The sequence below is a fragment of the Xyrauchen texanus genome, chromosome 12, assembly GCF_025860055.1.
Source record: "Xyrauchen texanus isolate HMW12.3.18 chromosome 12, RBS_HiC_50CHRs, whole genome shotgun sequence".
NCBI classification, from domain to species: Eukaryota; Metazoa; Chordata; class Actinopteri; order Cypriniformes; family Catostomidae; genus Xyrauchen; species Xyrauchen texanus.
The window spans coordinates 39,701,044-39,725,241 of NC_068287.1; the positions used below are offsets into that span (position 1 = coordinate 39,701,044).

General features: G+C 37.3%; 1 protein-coding gene across 1 annotated transcript; it reads left to right on the top strand.

Annotated features, from left to right (window-relative positions):
* The first annotated feature begins 480 nt into the window (after positions 1-480).
* On the top strand, positions 481-23,051 carry st13 (ST13 Hsp70 interacting protein). The gene is made up of 13 exons (XM_052139244.1): positions 481-596; positions 896-1,055; positions 1,373-1,424; positions 4,265-4,343; positions 5,176-5,249; positions 5,480-5,546; positions 5,638-5,722; positions 5,817-5,927; positions 19,672-19,774; positions 20,418-20,534; positions 20,612-20,669; positions 20,879-20,970; positions 21,915-23,051. The coding sequence occupies exons 2-13, from the start codon at positions 946-948 to the stop codon at positions 22,044-22,046; spliced, it is 1,080 nt and encodes a 359-aa protein (XP_051995204.1). The 5' UTR covers positions 481-596; positions 896-945; the 3' UTR covers positions 22,047-23,051.
* Positions 23,052-24,198: the final 1,147 nt, after the last annotated feature.

Below are 24,198 nucleotides of genomic sequence, written 5' to 3' on the forward strand. Positions count from 1 at the left end.
ATTTAAAGAAAGCTAAACATCTGACATAAGATGTTTGTCAATAAATGAGTAGCATTCTGACCTAAATAAATATAATATAACCACATGAATGAAAATTCAAGAATAAATGAAAAATTGTTTCTGGATGTGAATAATAAAATGATACAATATATCAGTAAAATGATTTTAGCCCAGGTAAAAGTTAATGGGATAATATGTACTGAAGACTAATTAAAGTTTATTTATTTATAGGGACAACACATTTAGACACAAAAGCTTTCTGGAAAAATAAGACTTTTACAATTCGATAAACTCAAAATAGAAATGAATTAAATAGGGATGTTTATAAATTAATTAAATAGAAAAATTAAATAAAAAAAAAAATAACAAGTCCAAAACAATGAAGCAGTACAACTGATAAATTGTGGACAACATTCACTTGTATTTTCACAAACCTACATGGACGGCTCTTGTTTGGTTTTCTGTGAGTAGTTCAATCACCGCCTGCGCAGAATTGGCAGTCTCGCGTTCACTTTACTGGCGCGTGCAGAGCGAGTTCAATCTCGCGAACCTCAAAATCGCTTCTGGGGAAGCGCGTTTTAGAATCTTCGCTTCAGGTACTTTATTGATGTTTTTATTTGTTGAATTAGCACGTATAGAGACAGCTATGCAAATGCATTTTTATTTGTACTGTTGATTTTACAATTGGCGCTTCCTCGCGCATTATTTCTAGAAGCTTCTATGCTGCGCGTGCATTAATCCCTTGCACCAATAATTACGGATAATTTAGTGCACTGTTGCACATCTTTCGTGTCTGTTGAAAGCACTGTCATGCCACGCAAGATATGTTTTGCTGTGCAGTGATCGGACCCGTCCTACGATGGGAATAATAATGTATGCTTCTATATTTTTTCAGCGCACGCTTGTTTCATCTGGTTGAGTTTGATCCAGCGCATGTAGTGGAAGATGGACAAGCAGAAAGTGACAGAGTTAAAGGCCTTCGTGCAGATGTGCAAAGATAATCCAGCTGTGCTGCATCTCCCAGAGATGAGCTTCTTTAAGACCTGGCTGCAGGGGTCAGTGCCATATTATGGGTTGTTGTTGTTGTTGTTGTTGTTGTTGTTGTTGTTGTTGTTGTTGTTTGTGGTGTTTACAGTTTTGATTCCAGAATTACTTTTCAATGTAATAGTCTACATGACGGCAGTAATGATAAAATCCGATATGAATTGTGTAGCAGTTTCCAAGCCCAAGTTTAGTGTGCTGGTGTGAGCAGTCATGCCCACATACTGCAAAACATGTGCCTCCCATAATGTTCCAGTTCCATCCCATTTTTGAATGACATAATCTGACAGTTATGAGTTTTGTTTTATAAACATGTGTTACTTTGTTGTAGAATGGGAGCTACTTTACCAACACCAACAAAGAATAATGGTTCATCTTGCAAGGTAAGAAGTGAAATCAGCTGTTGCATAGTATATTGAGTCTATACATTATTGATTGAATGTTCCAGGCTCAATACAACCTAAACTTGACCACAGAAAGTAATATAGACTCATCAGTTTTAATACGCTTACAGTAATGCACTTACATGGGAAGTCTATGGAACAAGGCAATGCGCTTGGATACATGTAAGGGATAATGTACATTATCTTGCTTATTACATGGCTACTAACCAAATACATATATAAATGGAAATAAAATATTGATTTGCCTTGAAATTATGTGAGAAGAAATAAATCACTGAACAGCTGAAATCCACCTCCGGTTTGCGTCCTGAGTACTGTTGGTGTTTATTTTGTGAAAATGATCATCTGGCTGCTCATTATCTAGTCTATTACAAGACTACTTGCCAAGTAAATGGACATGAAACATTGTTTTGGGTTTAAATAATTTTATTAGCTTACATGTAGAGATCGCACAGTGATCCAAGAAGCAGGAAAAGATGACCAGCAATACCGGTCTGATGCATCTTAATCCGCAGATGTGCGGTTGTTACTCAGAGATATCAGACCACTAGATGGCATCATTGACCACTCAGAATTGAGCAGAACCAAAATTTATCCTAAGCCATTGGCTCCTTAACTGAAAAATTGATCCAAATGGCTGTTTTTAGTCACTGAATCACAGAATTGCTAGATTTAGATAGAAAGCAGAAGAAAAGTAAGTCAGCTGATAACCCATTCATCAAAGGTTTAATAAATAGTATATGTAGTTGAGAAGATAAGTTTGCATTCCCTTTTGTCCCATAAATGCTCACACCCCTTTCATAATTTATACAAATATAAGAGATAAGATGTTTTTATTTAGTACTGCTCTTCACAATCTACATTACAGATATTTACATAAACTATAGTATGCATATAGTAGTTGGTTGTCTTCTTGAGCATCAATTAATGTTTGCACCTTGTGTAATAGTTGTGTACAAGTCCCTCAGTTGTCCTAAGTGTCAAAAGCTTGATCTCATATATACACTATGGTTTGCAATATTGCCTTAGTCTTTTACTTTTACCAGATGGCCCAGACACAGAGACTACAAGAGTGCAAATTGAATGAAATCCCAGATGCAGTTTATTGTGCTACTCCAATCCCAATCAATAATTACCAGGAGAACATTTTTTTACACGATACGGGACTTTCAATGCAAGTAAATGGGTGCCATCAGGCTGCTGGCTGTTTGACAGTCCAAAGGGCATATTTAGGCAGCATAAACTTAATCCACTCTTCAGTCGACCAATTAAAGTCTTCTGAAGCAAATTGGCAGGTTTGTGTAAAAAATAGATAATTAAAACTTTAATAACTTTAAAAAAAATGCTTCCTACAAGCAGTTGATGCATCACAGAGTTGTCACGTTATGTAAGTGAGGTGACAAGTTCATGTAAGAAGCTGTAAGCGTGCACTTTGTTTACAACAGAGGAACGAACGTCACGCAAGAGTTGGGTAATTTTAAACAGCATTCCAGGGCTGGCCGTAATTTGCTTCAGAGGACATTTAAGTGATCGACTGGAGTCGTGTTGATTACTTTTATGCTGCCTAAATATGCCTTTTGGACTGTCAGGCAGCCTGATGGCACCCATTCACCTGCATTGTATAGACATACAGAGCTGAAATGTGTTCATAAAAATCTTCATTTTGGTTCTACTGAAGAGGGAAAGACACACATCTGGGATGGATTAAAGGGAAGTAAATCACAAGAGAATTTTCATTTTTGGGTGAACTAATCCTTTAACATAACACACTTTTCCAAAGTATGGCCACATGACTGAAACATTATACATGTTAACATGAGACTAGTGTGATAAAATCACTTACTAACCTTATCTGTGCAAAGTTATAATCCAGTATTTCAGCTCCTGACATAATCATGCCTTAGACGATGCCAGGATACCAAAATGGACTCCAATAGAAAATATACACCTCATTATATCAGTAACGCATAACTACAAAATAGAAAAGTAGTGCCAACTTTGCAGCTCAAGCAACACATTTGTTTTGGAACAAAGAATAAATATTTTAAAACATGAGCTTCACGTCTCTCCATTTAAACCTTCCGGAATGCTTTATAGAATAACATTGGGCACTTTAAATCCGAAAAGAGAGATTAGTAATATTTATTTTCCATGGTAATCAACAGCATGACAACATTTAGAGCACAATTCTCATCATTTGCTCACCCTCATGCCATCCCAGATGTGTGTGACTTCTGCTGAACACAAATTAAGATTTTTAGAAGAGTATCTCATTTCTGTTGGTCTATATAAATCAAGTGAATGGTGGCCAGAAATGTGAAGTTCCAAAACATACATAAAGGAAACATAAAAGTAATCATAGGACTCAGTGGTTTAATCAATGTCTTCTGAAGCAATATGATAGGTGTGGGTGATAAACGCATACATTTTTAAATCACCTTCACTTCCACATTTGTCTTTTGTTTCATGTGGATCTGTTTCTCACCCACACCTATCATATCGCTTCTGAAGATATGGATTTAACCACTTGAGTTTGGATTACCTTTATGCTGCGTTTATGTGCTTTTTGGAACTTCAAGGTTCTGGTCACCATTCACTTGCATTGTATGGACCAACAGGGCTGAGGTATTCTTCTAAAAATCTTTGTTTGAGTTCAGCAGAAGGAAGAAAGTCACATCTGGGATGGCATGAGGTTGAGTAAATGATGACAGAATAAACATTTTTGGGTGAACTATCCCTTTAAAAGATTGGTGCTAATCAGTTTTAATATGATATCATGATATTGTCCAAATTAAGTCATTTATTTAATTTGCTTTCAGGGAAGCTGTCCATGTGATGGTGCTCGCAAACCAGCGCCTGAACCAGCCCCTATGTCTGAGAGTGAAGAGAGTGAAGTAGGTGTGTGTCATTTGTTGACTCTAATATCTCCTTTAGTATCTATTGTTTGCTCCACATGTGCGATCTTGAGAAAGGCACATTGCTATGCCCGTTTATGGACTGATAAAAGCTCTGAACATTCTCTTCAGTTATTTCCGCTGTCATCCGTCTCGTCGTTTCCCACTTTAAAGCAGCGTGCCACAATAGCCATTTCGAAGCTCTTCCTAAAATCAGTCCATTTACTTTCATTGTTTGTTTTTTCTTCTTCTTTATATTCATATCCTAGCTTGAGTGAAGGACCTTTCCATTATTCTGTTAAAGATGTAAATTACAGTGTTCTCATTAAGTATTTGGATTTTTTTTCTTTTTTTTTTTTTTGTAAGTCACACTTAAATGTAGAAATGTTATTGTGCCATGTAACAAAATATAAATCCAAGTGGAATTTATTTGCAAAAAATGTTACCAAAGGAAGTTTGTTGGGGCTGAAACATACTCTACGCAAGCATGTGAACGCTGATGCAGTCGCTTGGCCACTGCTGTATTTACTTGCTCAGCAGTATTCTATTTAAACTGTTGCTCCACCATGACAGTAGTTGACTTAAAAGAGAAAACTTGTCATAGAAGTGGACAGTTCACAGTAATCTAGCTATAGCACCTCTTTCGGCAATGCATGATTGTGTTGGGTTAATAATTGCAGTCTGACACATTTCAGAACGCAACGACGTGTGAAATAGAGCTTGCGTTCTGCATTCATGTACTTTGTAGAGTATGTTTTGGCCCTTAGGCTTGAAATTGTGAAACATAATGCAGTTATGAAAACATTATATGAATTTGCTGGAATTAATTTAAACAGAAATCGACATGGAAGGTGTGATTGAGCCCGAAACAGATGATCCTCAGGAGATGGGCGATTACGAGAACCTGGAGGTAAATTCAGTGCAGGAACAATGTGCAGTTTTACACTTAAAAGATACAGCCTTGCCATTCCTGCTCAGTTTTATGTTAGTTATTATAAGACTTTTAAAAAAAACTATTCCAGTAATTGACAGATGACAATGTATCTGCATGTGATTTCTGTTTACAATGATTATGTTATAATGCATTACGTGTGATCCAGTTATACAAACAGGATGATGAAATTGTTTTCTTTGTGTCAGGTTTCTGATGAGATGATGGACCAAGCCAATGAGAAAAAGATTGAGGCCATTGGAATGTTAGGAGATGGTAAGTCACATCTTGAAATTCTGAAATCTGAAATTGTTGTGTCCATCATGAGGTTTAAGTGGAAACCAAAAAACTATTCTGGTCTTTTCAGGTGACCTACAGAAAGCTCTCGACCTCTTCACAGAGGCCATCAAACTCAACCCAAAACTGGCCATTCTTTATGCCAAAAGAGCCAGGTATCAACCAATCCCGGCCTTGCTTTTTTAGCTGCATGATTTCTGATTGGTTATGGTGTTGATCATGACGGTATGTGTGTGTGTTTTCTTTCAGTGTGTTTGTAAAAATGCAGAAACCCAACGCTGCAATCAGAGACTGTGACAGGGCCATTGACATCAACCCAGACTCAGCCCAGCCTTATAAATGGAGGGGGAAAGCACACAGGTAACAGGTTTAGCTCATTTTCACTGTTATAGAAGAGAAACTTCTCTTTCAATGTGGAACAAATACCAGACCTTTTTCACCTTACACCATGTACTAACCAGACAAATTTCCAGCAATAATGTTTCTGTTCTCATTGAAAGCATATCCCACAATAAATATAAAGTGCTGTTGAGCAGGATGTTGGACCAATGAGATTTCACCATGGGTGGAGCTACCAGCACAACACGGCAGAAATAGAAACCAAGTGATCAACAAAATGTGTTTGTATAAGTGGTGTCAGTTGATTATATTTTATAATAACGATTAATCGGTTAATTTTTTTGTAATAGCGATTAATTACTGATTTTGAAAGTGCTGAAATTTTACGCTAATAATAATAATTTTCCTGTCAAAATGCATTTATTTCCGTCTTGGGAAAGAAAACTAAACAATATGTAACAACGTAATGCATTACTAGCATTTTTCAGACAACTTCCACAGTATAAAGAGAGTGCACTAAATGTAAAATAGCACCAATTCAATTAACATTAAATATTCCCAAGTGGGAGTTTGACAAATTGAAAGAACTAGTCCCCACATATGCTGCATATTCATTGCAATGGGCATTCAATCTCTTAAACTCACATCCTTCACCATATGAATCAGCTGGCAGACTGTGGCTATATGCGTTTTTGTTATTAACAATGATTTATTAATTCCAATCATAAAACAACATAAAATATGGAATCAATTATTCACATTAAACCTCTCCCCCCGAACATCCCGCCCCCCCACCCAACGCAAACACACACTACTGTGGTCAGCAACAACTAGAACATAAAAATAAATACAACAAAAAAAATATACTTTCAAACAACATCAGTAATACACAACTAAACTACAAATCCCTCTCCACAGCCCCTTCCTGAGAACCCTCCGTAAAAGCCAAATAACCCCCCTGCTTCCTGACAAACAAATCCCATTTCCCCAGCCTTCTAAAAATCATCTCCTCAAACGCCGCCACCCCTCCCATCTTCTCACACCATTCCCTAAACGAGGGTGCCCCAGCCGGCTTCAATCCCTTGAGGATGACTTTTCTGCCAATCATGACTCAGGCTAGGACCCAACTTTAAGTTCTATCCCCAATGTTAACAACCGTCCCATCACCCATGATACAGAGTTTGAGGCAAAATGAAAATGAGTGTCCAAACCTCACACATAAAACTCTGAACCCTCAACCAAAATACTTGGATCTTAACACATCCCCAAAAAACATGTGTTCTGATTGGCACCGCCGGCAAGTGGGTGTGTCTTTAAGACCCAACCTATACAATCTAGAGAGGGTCCAATAGAAATTATGCAAAATCTTAAGTTGCATCAGACGGACCCTTGCATCTCTAGATGCAGACTTAATGCTTTTAGAGTCCTAGCCCACACTCCCTCCTCCAATACCAAGTTTAAATCTTTCTCCCATAATCTCTTGAGAGAAGACGAAGCTCCATCCCCCAGACCCTGAATTAGCAGGGAGTAATTCACCGATGCCTCATGACCTTTTCCAAAAGCAGTAATCACTTCCAGAGTATCTGCCGCGTTAGGGGGGTGTATACTACTCCCAAAAATAGTACAGAACAGGTGGCGCAGCTATAAATACCTAAAGAACTGTGATCTAAGAATCTTAAAATGTTGAACCAAATTTTTTATTTGAAAAAATCTCAACACTTAACTCACATATAGGTCACCGAGTGTAGTAACCCCCTCACAATCCACTCTGACCAGCAGAAAGGGGATTTATTAATACGTCATTTAGGGTTCAGCCATATGTTTGAGGCAACATTTAAATAAATGTCCGAATTAAACACACTGGACACTTTTGTCCAAACCACATGCTAATGAGAGATAACAGGGTGTGACTTAACTTCTCCGGTTAGTTTAATAGAAAGACTTTGCAATGGTGAAATAGGGACAAGGACTTCCTGTTCAATACAAAACCAGGGAGGGGCTCTCTCATGAGGAAGTGACTAATGAGCCAAATGTCTGAGACTGAATGCATAATAATAAAACAAAATCTTGTGTAGGCCTAGCCCACCTTTACATTTACATTTATGCATTTGGCAGACGCTTTTATCCAAAGCGACTTACAGTGCAATTATTACAGGGACAATCCCCCCGGAACAACCTGGAGTGCCTTGCTCAAGGACACAATGGTGGTGGCCGTGGGGTTAGAACCTGTGACCTTCTGATTAACAGCCCTGTGCATTAGCCACTACGCACGCCATCACCACTCCACCATTGACCTTTGTCAATCGGCCTGTGTAACTTACTGAAGTGAATCCAACAACTCCCTACAAGCAACTGTCAAAACATACAGCGAAAAACTTGCACTTGGTCGTAAAAGAAAACAAAACAATCAAAGAAACCATATTGGACATTCAAACATTCCCGAAAATCCGGCCGATAACCCCGAAGAAACACCGTAAACCAAATGATCTTTCACAGAGTCCATCGCCTCTGATTACGTTCAAATAAAACTCCCCGTCCCATCATCGCTAAACTGGAACATTACAAACACAAAGATCTTATCAAGAGTAAAGGAATTAAAAGGCACGAACTATGGACTGAATGACCAGTTTCCACATGAAATAAATGACCAGTGCAAAGTCCTTTACCCCATCATGAAACGACACAGACAAAACAATAAACGTGCTTATATAATTGTGGATAAGCTGTACATCGAAGGACAGCTCTACCACGATGCCAGCATCACTCCATGGCTCTATTAATTCACCATTAATAGAGTGACTGTCAGATTATACATGAAAACAAAACACCCTCACCTCTCTTTAAACAAATTCCTGTCATGGATATTATCCCATACGGTGATCCTCAATCAATCCCTAATATGTGTTTTGTCTTACTGTATTGTCTCTGTTTGTTTGTATATATATATGTCTAACTTTATACCCCACACATGGTCAGACATTGATACATGGTCTACACACACCATCTCTATCCAGACGACTCGTACTTCTCTAAACATCTATGTAAGACAACTAATATATACGAATGCAGAAGCTTAAACTGGTATCGTGGAACGTGCGTGGCTTCCGGACCCAGGAAAAAAGGATTACAATAATGAACCACCTGATGAAATTGGGGGCATATATATGCTGCTTACAGGAAACACAAATCTCAAACTCAGAACTTGAACATTGTAAATGTAAACAATTCCACCTTATATTCTCATCAACGTACAACATTAAACAAAGAGGAGTTTCAATATGAATAAATAAAAAGATTCCACTAATCATTAACACAACCATCACTGATCCAGATGGAAGATTCGTTATTATCAATGTATCCATTAACCACACAATATACACACTAGCTAATGTTTATGGGCCAAACAATGATGATCCGTCGTTTTTTCATACTACATAACACAAATAATATTATTATAGCTGGAGACGTCAATACTATCATTAACCCACAAATGGACCAATCAAATGTATCTAATTCTTCAAGAAATTGGCATTCTACAGAAATAATAAAACAATACATGACTCATTATGGACTTGGCGATTGTTGGAGAGTGAATAACCCGTTACTTAGAGAATATACTTCTCTTCTGCTCACCAATCCTTTTCTCGAATTGACCTTTTTCTCATCAGTAAATCACTCACCCAACATGTAACCGAGACTACAATTCACCCAATCATAATCAGCGATCATGCTCCCATCTCTCTCACACTTAACACTCAACCTTATGTTAAGCTCCACAACAGATGGCGCTTCAATACTTCATTACTTCACGACACAGACTTTGACAGTTTCATTAAGAAAGAGTGGACATTCTTCAGAGTGGACAACTCCCCATAAATTTCACCATCACTTTTATGGGAAACCGGCAAAGCAGTAATTACAGGAAAGATAATCTCATACTCATCATACGGGAAAAAGCAAAAACAGAAAAATAACTTGGAACAAAGAATTAAACACCTCACAAATTTTAATTCCACTATCCCCAGCGAACAAATACAAAGCAAACTGAACCATCTCAAAATAGAACTTGACAGCATCACAATTACAAAAAACACAATTCATTATCCAACAACTTAAATACCAACACTATCAATATAGCAACAAAACAAGTAAATACCTACCAAATCAATTAAAGTGTAAAAAAGAAAAGGCAATCATTCCATCCATAATCAATCAGGCGAAATATTTCAGAATCCACAAGAAATTAATAATGTATTCCAAACATTTTATCAAAAATTATACACCTCAGATCACAAACTTAATAAAACAGAAATATAAACTTTTTTTAAAAGAAGTAAAATTTCCAACTATAGCAAAACAACAGGCAAATGTATTAGATGCACCCCTCACCCCTGAAGAACTCTACAAAGCACTAGATAAAATCCCTAATAACAATTCACCTGGACCTGATGGACTACCAGCCGAATTTTACAAACACTTTTGGCAAATTTTATCCCCATTATTTCAGAAAGCAATCATAGAAATAAAAACTACATCCACAATACCAACATATATGAATACAGCTGCAATGACACTCATTGATAAACACAGATTTAAAAATCATTAGCAAAGCTCTAGCTGCTAGAATAGAAACCGTTATTCCAATGTTAATCCACCATGATCAAACAGGTTTTATTAAAAACAGGAATGCTTCAGATAATGTCCGTAGATTAATTCAACTTAATTAGTCTTGCCCAACAAAAACAAACTAGAACTATAATTGCATCATTAGATGCTGAAAAAGCATTTGATAAAGTAAATTGGACGTTTCTATTCAGCACCCTACATAGATTTGTTTTTGGAGAGTCATTCATCCACTGGATAAAAATATGATATGCATCACCCAGGGCCACAATAACCACAAATGGGGTCACATCACAAAATGTCACTACACCGGGCCGGGGGACCAGACAAGGATGTCCACTCTCTCCTGCTTTGTTTGCAATTTTTAAAGAACCACTTGCATACGACAAAATAATAAAATCAAAGGAATACAAGATAGCAATACACAACATAAAATCTGTCTTTATGCAGACGACTTATTACTATGTTTACAGGACCCCCACAGTTCACTACAGGAAACCTTAAAAATTATTAATATGTTCTCCAAAATTTCACTTTATACAATAAACTGGAATAAATCGACCATATTACCACTTTCTGAAGATGACTGGGACTCTACAGCTCATAACTCTCCCACTCCGCACCGGCAACATGACATATTTAGGTATCAACATCTCCCCCAGCCTGTCAGAGCTGTTTAAACTCAATTATACCCCTCTTCTAAAAAAAGATAGAAGATTTTAAACGATGGACTAATCTTCCACTCTCACTCATTGGTCACATTGCTACAGTTAAAATGAAAACTAACAGAATTAATGAATCACCAATAACTCTATGTAATACCCCAATATGGCACAATCCTGATTTTCAACTATACAATATTCCTGTCCACTTCCCATCATGGCAGCACAAAGGAATCACTCACTTCCATCATTTATTCCTAAATAACCAATTCATATAATTTAATTTAATACATTAGTCCAAAAATACAGTCTAGGGATGGGACAGTTTCTCCAGTATCAACAAATAAAGTCCATAATTAAATCAAAGATTAATATAACCAATAACCCATTACACACTTCTCTGTTAATGGAAGAAATAATGAAAATCACTAATTTAAAAATATTCATCTCCAAACTCCATAAACTAATATCAAATACTGATGTAACTATAACACTACCAATAATCAAATGGGGAAATAATTTAGCACCCTCCTATAACCCCGAACTCTGGAAAGAGAAAGTATTGTTACAGATTTCTATGACTAACTATACAAATGTACAACTCAATCAATACAAGATTATTCATAGGACCCACATCACCCAAAATAAAAGGTTTAAAATGGGTTTAAGCGACACAGACACCTGTTCACAATGCACTTTGGGTAGCACTGATGATTACTTCCATGCCACATGGACTTGTCAACCAGTTTATTCCTATTGGATAGCAGTGACTGAAACTTTCCATTATTATAGGCTGTAGAATCCCTCCATCGCCATCACTCTGTTTACTCTGTAACACCATAGAAGTCGATAATCTTCCAACCAAATATAAAAACCCATTCCTCATCTCTAACTATCGCCAAGAAAAGAATTCTGTTAAACTGGAAATCAAAAAAATGTATACATATCAATCTTACAGAATACATCACATTAGAAAAAATAACATTCACCCACAAGAAGAATATATTTTCTTTTAATGACATCTGGAACCCATTTTTAATTTATTTGAATCTAAATCATCAACACCTGGAACCGAACCCACACACTCTCCCAATCATATATTTACAGACCAATAAAAAAGAAAGGGAAATTATAAAAATATTGAAGAAATATTTATATGTTTGTTGTTTTATCCGTTTATATGCAAGTGTGAGCAGTGTATGTATCAGCATTTATATGCATATATATGTGTGCATGTACATGTTGATTATTATTGGTTTACGGTGTTATTATTAATTATTATTTATAGCACTATCATCATTATTACCATCTCTATTATTACCACTATGATCGTTAATACTACTTCATTACCATCAATATTATTATAACTATAGTCAGCAATTGTCATCAATGTCATTGTATAAAGATATTTCCATAAGTTTGTTAATAATTTAGTTGATTTAATACATATTTTCTAATTACTATGACTGTATTATCATATCATAATTATAACCTATTAATATATAACAATAATGTTTATTTTCTATTTATAACAAACACATATCTATAACACTACGACCCTCCTTTATTTATCTATTATTATTTATATTTATTTATTGATATTATTTATATTTATTTATTGATATATTTTTAAATAAATTTTTTTCTTTTCTTCAGTACATACTGAATAGAGATGCGTACGCACACACACACAACACAACCTCACACCTACACTTCACATAATATCATGCAATATCTGTTTTGTTTGTTTTTGGTTTATTGGTTTGTTTATCTTGTATTTATGTTGTTGTATTTCCATATTTTGCTCTAATAAAAAGACAAGGAAAAAAAAACTAGCTGGTAAGTTGATGGCTCAATTAAGTTCTAATATACATAAATACAAACTATTTCTATAATAGATAAACAATGCCTGAGTATTATTTAATATACTGTTCTTCAATTATTTATAGATTGATGTAATTTAAATATATTATAATGGTTTATATGCTATAATATATTTCATTTATTTTCTGTATATATGTAAATTATGCATGTAATTGTTATAGTTAATGCTATTATTGTTATTGTTGATGGGGTAGTAGTGGTGGTAGTTATTTATATTATTACAGAACAATTTATCCTCCCTCCCACCCACCTTCCTTATAAAATCCAATTCCAAAAACATTGTATTTATACTTATAACTTATATACTTTATTAACTAGTCTGGGTCTGGCGACTTTTCTAGTTCTGTCGGTGGGTGCGGTTGGCACGTCTTATCGGCATGGGCACTTGCCTGTGCGATTTTTGGTTTGCCTGGCCCCTCCCTTTGCAATAATTTTATTGACTAGACTAAAATCTCATAAAGCTGAGATGATTATTATTATTATTACTACTACTATTATACTACTACTACAACTATTATTATTATTATTATTATTATAACTGATTGTTCCATATCTATCTGTCACTCAGCTAGTTTAAATCTATATCTTTTTCTTTTACTATATGACAATAAATTAACCTAGTCCTTAAACTTATCACAGTACCTGAAGACACTACTATATCTCTACACCTATAATTGTGTTTGTTTGTTTTTATGTGAGTGTGTGTGTGTGTGTGTATATATGTATATATATGTATGTGTGTGTGTGTATATATATATATGTGTGTGTGTGTGTGTGTATCACTGGTCCCTTGTATAAACTGCTATATCTTGTTAATTTGTGTTTTGTTCAATAAGAAAAAAAAAAACTTACTGAAGTGTAATCTGAGACATTTACCATTCCAAATGAAGGACTGCGCTATGCTCTCAAATTGCTTGAAGTAGGAGAGGGGGACATCTACAGGGAGAGATTGTAACAGGTAGTTACATTTTGGAATACAGTTCATTTTAATAACGTTAACCTTCCCAATCATAGGTTAAAATGACCTAAATCACACAAATTTGATGGAACAAAAATGCCCAAATACTTAATGCCCTATTTGGGCATCTGGAAGGCTTTCGGTTGAAAAGCTGTTACTGGGCAGGATGCTGTCAGAGACAAAGCTTCGGATTTAGACCAGTTGACTCTGTAACCTGAGAATTTAGAGAAAGAATTAAAAATCCTGTGGAGGCAAGGCAAATATCTAATGGGGTCAGAGGCGTTTAATAAAATACAATCTGCATAAAGCAAAATCTTATGCGCCACATCTCCCGTCATCACCCCTGGAAAATCATCCTTCTTTCTTATCACAGCTGCTAATGGTTCCCGGGCAAGACAGAACAATAATGGGGAAAGAGGGCAACCCTGTCGGCTGCCCCTATCTAGGGTACAATAATCTGAAATGAGTACATTTGTTTGTTCTGCCACTACCGTGTGTCTGTAAAGTAACTTAATCCATTCAATAAAAGTATTTCCAAACCTGTATATTTCCAAAACCTGAAAAACATAATCCCATTCTACCATATCGAACGCCTTTTCGGTGTCAAGTGAGATGGCAGGAACCGGTCTGATCATTCGCCACTGATCACATGATATTGATGAAACGCCTAATGTTATCAGAAGAGCTGTGGCCTCAAATTAATCCCATCTGATCTACAGTGAGGGAAAAAGTATTTGATCCCCTGCTGATTTTGTACGTTTGCCCATTTACAAAGAAATGAAGCCAACAAAAAAATCCAGAAAAATGCATGTCAAAAATTTGATTAATTGCATTTTAATGAGGGAAATAAGTATTCAATCCCCCCTCTCAATCAGAGATTTCTGGCTCCCAGGTGTCTTTTATATAGGTAACGCTACCTGTATATGTTACCTGTATAAAAGACACCTGTTCACAGAAGCAATCAATCAATCAGATTCCAAACTCTCCACCATGGCCAAGACCAAAGAGCTGTCCAACGATGTCAGGGACAAGATTGTAGATCTACACAAGGCTGGAATGGGCTACAAGACCATCGCCAAGCAGCTTGGTGAGAAGGTGACAACAGTTGGTGCAACAGTTGATTATTCGCAAATGGAAGAAACACAAAAAACTGTCAATCTCCCTCGATCTGGGGCTCCACAGGCCCGTCTGAAGTTTGCCAATGAACATCTGAATGATTCAGAGGAGAACTGGGTGAAAGTGTTGTGGTCAGATGAGACCAAAATAGAGCTCTTTGGCATCAACTCAACTCGTCATTTTTGGAGGAGGAGGAATGCTGCCTATGACCCCATCCCCACCGTCAAACATGGAGGTGGAAACATTATGCTTTGGGGGTGTTTTTCTGCTAAGGGGACAGAACAACTTCACCGCATCAAAGGGACGATGACGGGGCCATGTACCGTCAAATCTTGGGTGAGAACCTCCTTCCCTCAGCCAGGGCATTGAAAATGGGTCGTGGATTGGTATTCCAACATGACAATGATCCAAAACACACGGCCAAGGCAACAAAGGAGTGGCTCAAGAAGAAGCACATTAAGGTCCTGGAGTGGCCTATCCAGTCTCCAGACCTTAATCCCATAGAAAATCTGTGGAGGGAGCTGAAGGTTCGAGTTGCCAAACGTCAGTCTCGAAACCTTAATGACTTGGAGAAGATCTGCAAAGAGGAGTGGGACAAAATCCCTCCTGAGATGTGTGAACCTGGAGGCCAACTACAAGAAACGTCTGACCTCAGTACTTGGTGTCAAAACCCTTGTTGGCAATCACAAAGTCATGTTTTGCAGAGGGGTCGAATACTTATATCCCTCATTAATTTGCAATTCAATTTATAAAATTTTTGACATGTGTTTTTCTGGATTTTTTTGTTGTTATTCTGTCTCTCACTGTTCAAATTAACCTACCATTAAAATTATAGACTGATCATTTGTTTGTCAGTGGGCAAACGTACAGTATCAGGAGGGGATCAAATACTTTTTTCCCTCACTGTATATGTATAAGAGATGTCATAACTTTGTGAGTTATCCAAAATGTGACAATTTTAACATCTAGCTGGATCAGGGAAATGTTAACTCTTACACTCGCTTGGATCTTTGTCCTTTTTAAGAAACTGACTGATCCGGACGTTTGTCATGGTTAGTGGAAGCTTTCCATTCTTTACAGTGATTACATATAAACTTCTATCAAAAGTAGAGCCAGTTTTGTAGCATAAGATCCAAAAAATTCAGCAGCAAAGCAATCTGTCCCCAGAGCCTTGCCTGTAGGCAAGGCCTTAATTACCTCACCAAACTCCTCCCAAGGTTATCTCAGAATCAAGAGACTGGTTCCACAAAGTTTCTAAAATCTTCATCAGTAGTCGAAGATGAGGATCTACAGAGATCAAGACAGATTTCTTTAAAAGCATAATTAATATCAATGGCTGAGGGAAATATTTCACCACTAGCAATTTTCACTGAGGGAATGGTAGAAAAAGACTCTGTGTTTTATATATCTAGCCAATAGCTTCCCTGCTTTATCCCTTGACTCAAAGTATGACTGTCTTGCCCTGAACAGCCAAAATTCCATCTTCGACAAAATAGTATTTGATCTGTATTTCAATCGGGTCAATTCTCTCAAGTGAGTGCTTGAGCTCTGCTTCAGCACTTTTAATATTCCCTTCCAACTCCACGAGTTCTCGTGCTTTGGATTTTTTTGATGAATGAGGCATACTATGATCCGACCTCTATGAACTACCTTAAGTGCCTCCCAAGCCATGCCCACAGAGGATACTGAGGACCAGTTGGTCTCCATATAAACATTGATTTCAGCTTTTAACATTTGTTGAAATTCAGGATTTTGCAAAAGGGTTACATTAAAACAGCAACTATATGATTTCTTTTTCTCCATGGCAACACCTCTAAACTCACCATGGTATGATCTGAGACCAAGATGTTTCCAATTGAGCAATCAACAACAGATGAAAAAAATCTATTCTAGAATAAATTTTATGGACTGATAAATGTAAAGAAAATTATAGTCCCTACCAGCTAGGTTCAAAAGTCTTCAAGACCAAGTAAGATCAAGATTTTTACACATCCTGTGAAGCGCCAATGTAGCTCTAGGGGGCTTACACACTTTTGATTCACTATGATCATGGATTGAGTGCATCAAAAATTAAAGTCTCCTCCCAATATTATATCATGAGGGGTGCCAGTTGCTTGCAACATCTCTTCAAGATCTTTAAAAAAAGCCCTGATCATCAACGTTAGGTGCGTAAATATAAGCCAAAATCAACCTTTGCCCCTGAATTTCTGCTAAAACAATAATGACTCTTCCTAATTTGTCATTAATCTGTTTGAGACATTTTAATTGTAGATGCTTACTTATCAGTGTAATGCTCCTGCTTGCTTGAGCCAGCACTAAAGAAAACATGTCCACCCCATATCCTCCCAAATTTTTCAGCTTCCTGCGGAGAAAGATGCATTTCTTGAAGAAACACTATATCATATTTCTTACTTATAAAAAAGAAATGACCTTCCTTCTTTTTATGGGGTGCCCCAACCCATTCACATTCCATGTGGAGAGAGACAGTCTGCTCATATTAACAATTGACATTAACACATAAGAAAAAATATATTTTGTGTCAAAAATAAATGTTTATAAAGACAACATTCCAACATTAGTGCAACAATCAAACCCCGAACTTCCCCCAAACCAAACAAACAGCAAAAAGAAAAACGTGAGCATTAACCCCGTGCACAACAGTGCCAATTGGCGTCCATCCCTCTAAACTCCAGTCCATGTACGCCTTTGCACACTACAAGTGTGCTCACAATGCTCAAGTCCGGTGCTTCTATAAAAAATGTTGTGAGACAGAATTACACAACAGAAAATAATCTATAAATCAAACTCCTGCCAATAGGCAGAATAAAAACAAAGATTTTTAGATTCATCCACATAAGTGTCCCGGAAGTGTGTTCTTCTACAAAAATAAAAACTCCAGCCGCTAGGTGGAACCAGCACAAAAAGAAACAAAAAACGTGCCCAGTTTCCTCTGACAGTCTAGTGAATGTTCAGCAAAAAATAATAAACCCCCCATCACTCCAATGCGTTGCAAGAAATATTCCATAGAACAAACTTCAACCAATAGGAAGCATAAGCTCAAAGAATTTGCAGATTCATCCACGAACCGTCCCGAAGGAGTGCTACTCCACAAAACAAACTCCTGCCGCCAGGTGGAACCAGCACAAAAAGAAACAAAGAAGGTGCCCATTTTCCTCGGACAGTCAAGTGAATGTTCAGTGAGTCAGGTCCAGTCGGCGGCATAGACAGTGTCACTCAATATCTTACTTATTCCATTGACTTTATGAAGGACATTGCTTGTTGTGGCCATGTAAATATGTTGCGCCATCCTTAGCATCTATTCTCAATTTGACTGTGAACATCAGTGCAAAAGTGACCTTCTGTTGGTGTAAGAGTTTCTTACATTCCTTGAATTGATCACTTCTCTCTTGTCGAATTCGTAATGTCTGGGATCAAGAAAATGCTGTGGTTTTTCCAAGAAAGCCTTCCTTTACCTCTCGCCTCGCGTAACACAAGATCTTTTTCGGATGATCTCCAGAATTTATCGGGGCCTGTCTCCCTCAGCAGATCCCGAGCCGGGACTTTGTGAGCTCCCTCGATTTCCAGCTTATAGCCTGTTGTGTTGATCAGACTCGGGAAGAGCTCGTCTTGGAATTTCACAATATCTTGACCCTCTTCGCTCTCAGGAATTCCAACATTTCGGATGTCGTTTCGCCAGCTGCGACTCTCCAATGACTCCAGATAATCAATCTGTTTCTCGAAATCTGACACTCTTGTAACCACCTCAAGAGAATTTAGTCTCCATGGCATAGGTCGATTGACATATTACACCCAAGATCCTCCAAGTCAGCTATGACCTTCCCCATAATTTCCGACATGCTCGACAGTTGATGCTGAATGTCTCCCACCGCACTGTCCAAAATGAGTTCCTGGTCTGTGGCCCTATCTGGGGTATCAGCTTGAGCATGTAAGTGTCTTTTAATGTATCCAGAGCCAGAGGATTTTTTATTCTTTGACATATTGTCTTCATAGAACAGTTATGGAACAGGGTGTATCGAATCTCACTGGTTAGACACAAAAAGTATTAAAAACTAGCAAAGTGCTCAGAGCTCGCTGTTCACACGTCCAACCCTTGCATGGCGCCACGCGACTCCAGGCTCTACGCTTTTTACAGCAATCGTGAAGCTGTGTTCATGATTCACATCATGGTGTCAGCGCCAGCATCAAGTGCCGCTTTTGAACTTTGTGCGCTTATGTTGTAATTAAAATGTGCCTTAAATAGGCTGAAAAATACGTTTTTCTGTCACAAGTTCCATTAAAGCTTGTTTTGTACATCAGATAGTGTTGCATATGGGACACTTCTTGCAGGCACACCTTTTTAGGACATAAAACTCATTAACATTTAAGAGATTACCTATTGATGCTTTATTTACATTGCAATTAGTTCACATTTAGCTCTGATTTGCTGTGATTTAGAGTCGTTATTATTTTGCTGTCCTGCTAAATATATCTCTCTCTCACTCTCTCTCCCACACACACACAGGTTGCTTGGGCATTGGGAGGAGGCAGCTCGAGACTTGGTGATGGCCTGCAAACTAGACTATGATGATGAAGCCAGTGCCATGCTGAAAGAAGTCCAGCCCAAGGTATTTATGCTAAATTCTAACACTGTTATGTGACTTTTAGGGGGCTTTCACACTGGCAGTTTATTCCGAAACAGAGCATGGTTCCCATAACAAAAATGGTAATATGACTACTACCTGTAGTAGATGGTATGAGCTCGGTTGCAATGGAACTGTAGCACAGTTTGCATGAGTGAGAAAGCAACCTGTACTCATCTGCACTTGTTCAGGAAGTAAAATAACTTGCGCTTGAGTTTTTGCCAAGTTAAGCATGGCGATTCTGGTGTATATGATGACACGAAAAATATAGCGACTCGGCCGATCGCTGCAGAACTTGTCATTGAAGTTCAAACTTTAAAGCGGCACTTGATGCCCTGACACAAATCATGTGAATTTTACATAACGTTGAACGTTACTTCAATTGGTACTATTTTAGTACATTTCTGTCTTTATACTGTAGAAAGTTTTGTTTATCAAGATTTTCCAGACATTATTTTTACATGCATTATATATTACAGAATTACATGCTGTTTTCTTTTCTAAGAAGTATATATGTTGAGTCAAATTTCAACTCTTTCAAAAATCTGCGATTAACTATTATTTAATCAAAAAAACAAAAAAATAATGTACTCCATTCATCTCATCTGACCTCACCTGTCCATCATAGGCCAACAAAATCATAGAGCACCGGCGCAAATATGAACGCAAGCATGAAGAACGGGAGCTTAGATCAAGACAAGAACGAGTGAAGAAAGCAAGGGAGGAGCATGAGAGAGCACAAAAGGTAAGAAAGGGATGCATGGTAGAAAAAGTGTCTTGATTCAGATTCAGTCCTGTTAATATGTGTCTGTGTGTGTGTAGGAAGAGGAGGCCAGACAACAAGCTGGAGGAGCACATGGAGGGTTCCCAGGATTTCCAGGTATCTCTGTAAAAATACTATTAATCCTTGCAGATGGGTGTTTAAAGTCAACATTTATTTCAAGTATAATGTTCATAACACATCAACAAGATTATTGAGAGTAATATGAAACCTCAAATCTCTTGAAGCATGAGTTTAAACACTTCATTGTCACATAATTTGAAATCTTATTGTATAAATTGTGGTTGACATTTCCTCTGACTCTTTAGGAGGTGCTGGTTTCCCTGGTGGAGCTCCTCCATTTGGAATGCCTGGACTTAATGAGATATTTAATGACCCAGAGGTTCTCATGGCTATGCAGGTACAATTATACCACTGAGCACCAGAATGATTGATTTGAAATGTTAACGATCATAAGTTAAATTAGCTTTCTTCAAGCCCAACTGCAAGCCCAGCAGTTCATCATAACTTTAACATTCAACCAGACTTGTAAAAAATAACACCTTCCTGCACAGCCAGAAATCTTAATGTTGTGTTTGACGATCAGTTTATAATTATAGACCACATTGCAAGAACAGTCCGATCATGCAAATTTGCTCTGTATAGAATTAGGAAGATCAGACCCTTCCTTGTCCAGGCTCTTCTTATATGTAGACTGGACTACTGCAATACACTTCTGGCAGGACTTCCTGCATGTACAGGTAAACCTCTGCAATTGATCCAGAATGTTGCAGCACGATTGTTTTTCAACAAGCCCAAAAGAGCGTATTTCACACCTGTCTCCATCAAACTGTGCACTGGTTGCCAACTGGTTGCCTATAGCTCCTATTTCCACCATCTGGCCAGTGCGAGCCAAGGCTATGAACTGGTCAGCTGGGGCCAATATCCTCTGACATCCAGCAGCGAGACCAAAATCAATCTGCATTCCCAACATCGGGACCAGCAGCCCCGCAGCGTTGCCCTAAAATCAGCCCATAATCCGTTGTTGCCCTGGTGCGAACGTCTCACACACACACTGCCCATTTCACAAGCAAGAGGAAAGCTCAAGCTGAGGTATCAGACTCTGGAGACTAGCTAGCCCTCGAAATGAACACTGATTTATACTGTGCCCGCAATTTGTATTACATTTTTTAATAAATGTAAATGTTGTACGACCTGACCGATATATCAGTTGTCTGAAAAGTGTATGTGCATGTTTTCTTCATCAAATGTAAAAACCTATTTGTTATATATTATTGGCCCTGATTTATAACATGTACATTCTGAGAATCTATTGAACTCTAATGTTCTGCAATTATTGTCTAGGATTCTGAGGTGATGGCAGCATTCCAGGATGTGGCACAAAACCCTGCCAACATCTCCAAGTACCAGAGCAACCCCAAGGTCATGGCCCTAATCAACAAACTCAGCTCGAAGTTTGGTGGCCAGCAGCCCTAAAGGGCAGCATGTGTTAATGTGAATTTGGGTCACTGATGTGGTTGTCTCTGATGTTGGCCCTGAATTGCAAGAATTATTTTTTTTGGGGGGGCTCAACTGAACTTCACTGAGCTCAACAATTAGCACTATAAGGGATAGTTTACCCCAAAAACAAAAATTTGGCAACATTTACACACCCTCGTGTTTGTTCTGAATCTGTATAACTTCTGTTTTCTGGTAGTATGTTAATCTAAGTCACCATTCATTTTCATTGTATGGAAAAGAGATGCAATGAAAGTGATTGGTGACATGATATACTGTATAACCCTAACATATTTTGTGTTACATGGAAGGAAGTCATCCGGGTTTGGTAAATAAAGACAGACTTTTCATTTTTGGGTGAGCTATCCCTTTAAGACCATGATCTTAATCTCCTCACATTTGAAAATGTTTAACGCAGATGTCCTCAGTGCTGAATTTGATAAGCACTGCTCTAGGTGCTGCATAGACTAACTGGAATTAACAAAAGTGTGCATTTAACCGTCAACCATTCCAGAAGATTTAGTATAATTTGAATGATCAATGTCATCTATTCAGTTATTAGAACTGCAATAGGAGTTAAGGTATATAGCATATGGTTGTGGTGACGTTTTATCCCAAATCCTTCTTGATTCGATTCAGTCAAACATTGTGAACTTATACCAGATTGATTTGGTCTAGTGGAAAACTCAATGTGGCTTTATCATTTACTAGATCAAGATGGTGTAACATGTTTACATATTTCCTGTCTAAAGCAAGCAGTCAATCACTTTCTGTTAGACTTCATAGGTGTTCTTTATAAAGGTTTATGATTATTACATTTGTTGTTGTTTTTTATCCTTGCCCTCAATGTAACCTAACATTTTCTTCTGTCTCTTGTCAATTGCAAAAAAAAGTGCAAATTCAATTATGAAACGCACCCTTTCCTTTTGTGAAATTTTGCATCTTACATTGAATTTCATCTTGATTTAACTCAATAAACATCTTGTTTGTTGCAAACTTAAGTCATTTGTTCATTTACCTGCTTGAAATTTAAGATAGTTTAAAATGGATGCAATGCAAACTGACACCGTAAATTATTAAAGTTCAGTTCAATATTATCTACATCACTTTTTACATTACATATTGTTCCAAAGAAGCCTTATGGAAAATAGAGTATGTTAATGATGCAATATTCAGTTATGAAATGCACTTTCCTATATCTAATATGGAATTTCATGATGATATAATGCAAACATTTTGGCTTATGCAAACATACAAACTCTGGTTATTTACTAGCTTGGTAGTTTAGTTGGTTTAAAGGGTATGCAATGCAAACACCCTAAATTATTTAATTTCAGTTTATTTTATTTTGTATAGTGTTTTTTTTACAACTCCTATATTGTTCAAAAAAGAAAAGAAAATATTAGGGCCTTATAAACCCCCAGTGAGCAAGACAAACGCACCGGTGGCATGGTAAAACCTTCTAAGATGTAACCAACACTCAGCTAGGGAAGCCCTCCTTTAAGAACATTAATGGATGACTCAAGGCTATTTGCCTTAATTTGGACAATACAAATTATTGGTTGCTGTGTTTTAGACCAATTCAATTTAAAATGTTGACCAATAATATAACATTCAAACATAATGTTTGAACAGAATTTTGCCATTAGGTTCAGATTTGGCTGCTCCTGTTGTAAAAATTAACTAACAATCATTAAAATTTTAAGTTAATTCTTGAGTCAGATAATACATTTACTCTATATGTTTAACTTTTTCTGAAGAAAAGGTAAGTGGTGCTTTCCCATACAAAACTCACCACCACAATGCTACAATGTTCTGAGTGTTTGTTGGTGGAAAATCATAAGAGACAGCCCACAAGCCTCTAGATTTACAGTTATGCATTTGGCAGATGCTTTTATCCAAAGCGACTTACAGTGCACTCATTACAGGGACAATCCCCCCCGGAGCAACCGGGAGTTAAGTGCCTTGCTCAAGGACATAATGGTGGTGGCTGTGGGGATCGAACCAGCAACTTTCTGATTAACAGTTATGTGCTTTAGATCACTATGTCGTCACCACCACTCTAGATGTGACTCCAGTCCCTCCTTTGATGTATATCTCAGAGATTTTTGCCTATTTTATTATCTGCCAG

Excerpts from the sequence above, each read along its gene's own strand:
- st13 (XM_052139244.1), top strand. The coding sequence starts at position 946 with ATGGACAAGCAGAAAGTGACAGAGTTAAAGGCCTTCGTGCAGATGTGC. Across the intron at positions 1,425-4,264 it reads ATAATGGTTCATCTTGCAAG|GGAAGCTGTCCATGTGATGG; the intron begins GTAAGAAGTGAA and ends ATTTGCTTTCAG. Across the intron at positions 5,547-5,637 it reads CATTGGAATGTTAGGAGATG|GTGACCTACAGAAAGCTCTC; the intron begins GTAAGTCACATC and ends TGGTCTTTTCAG.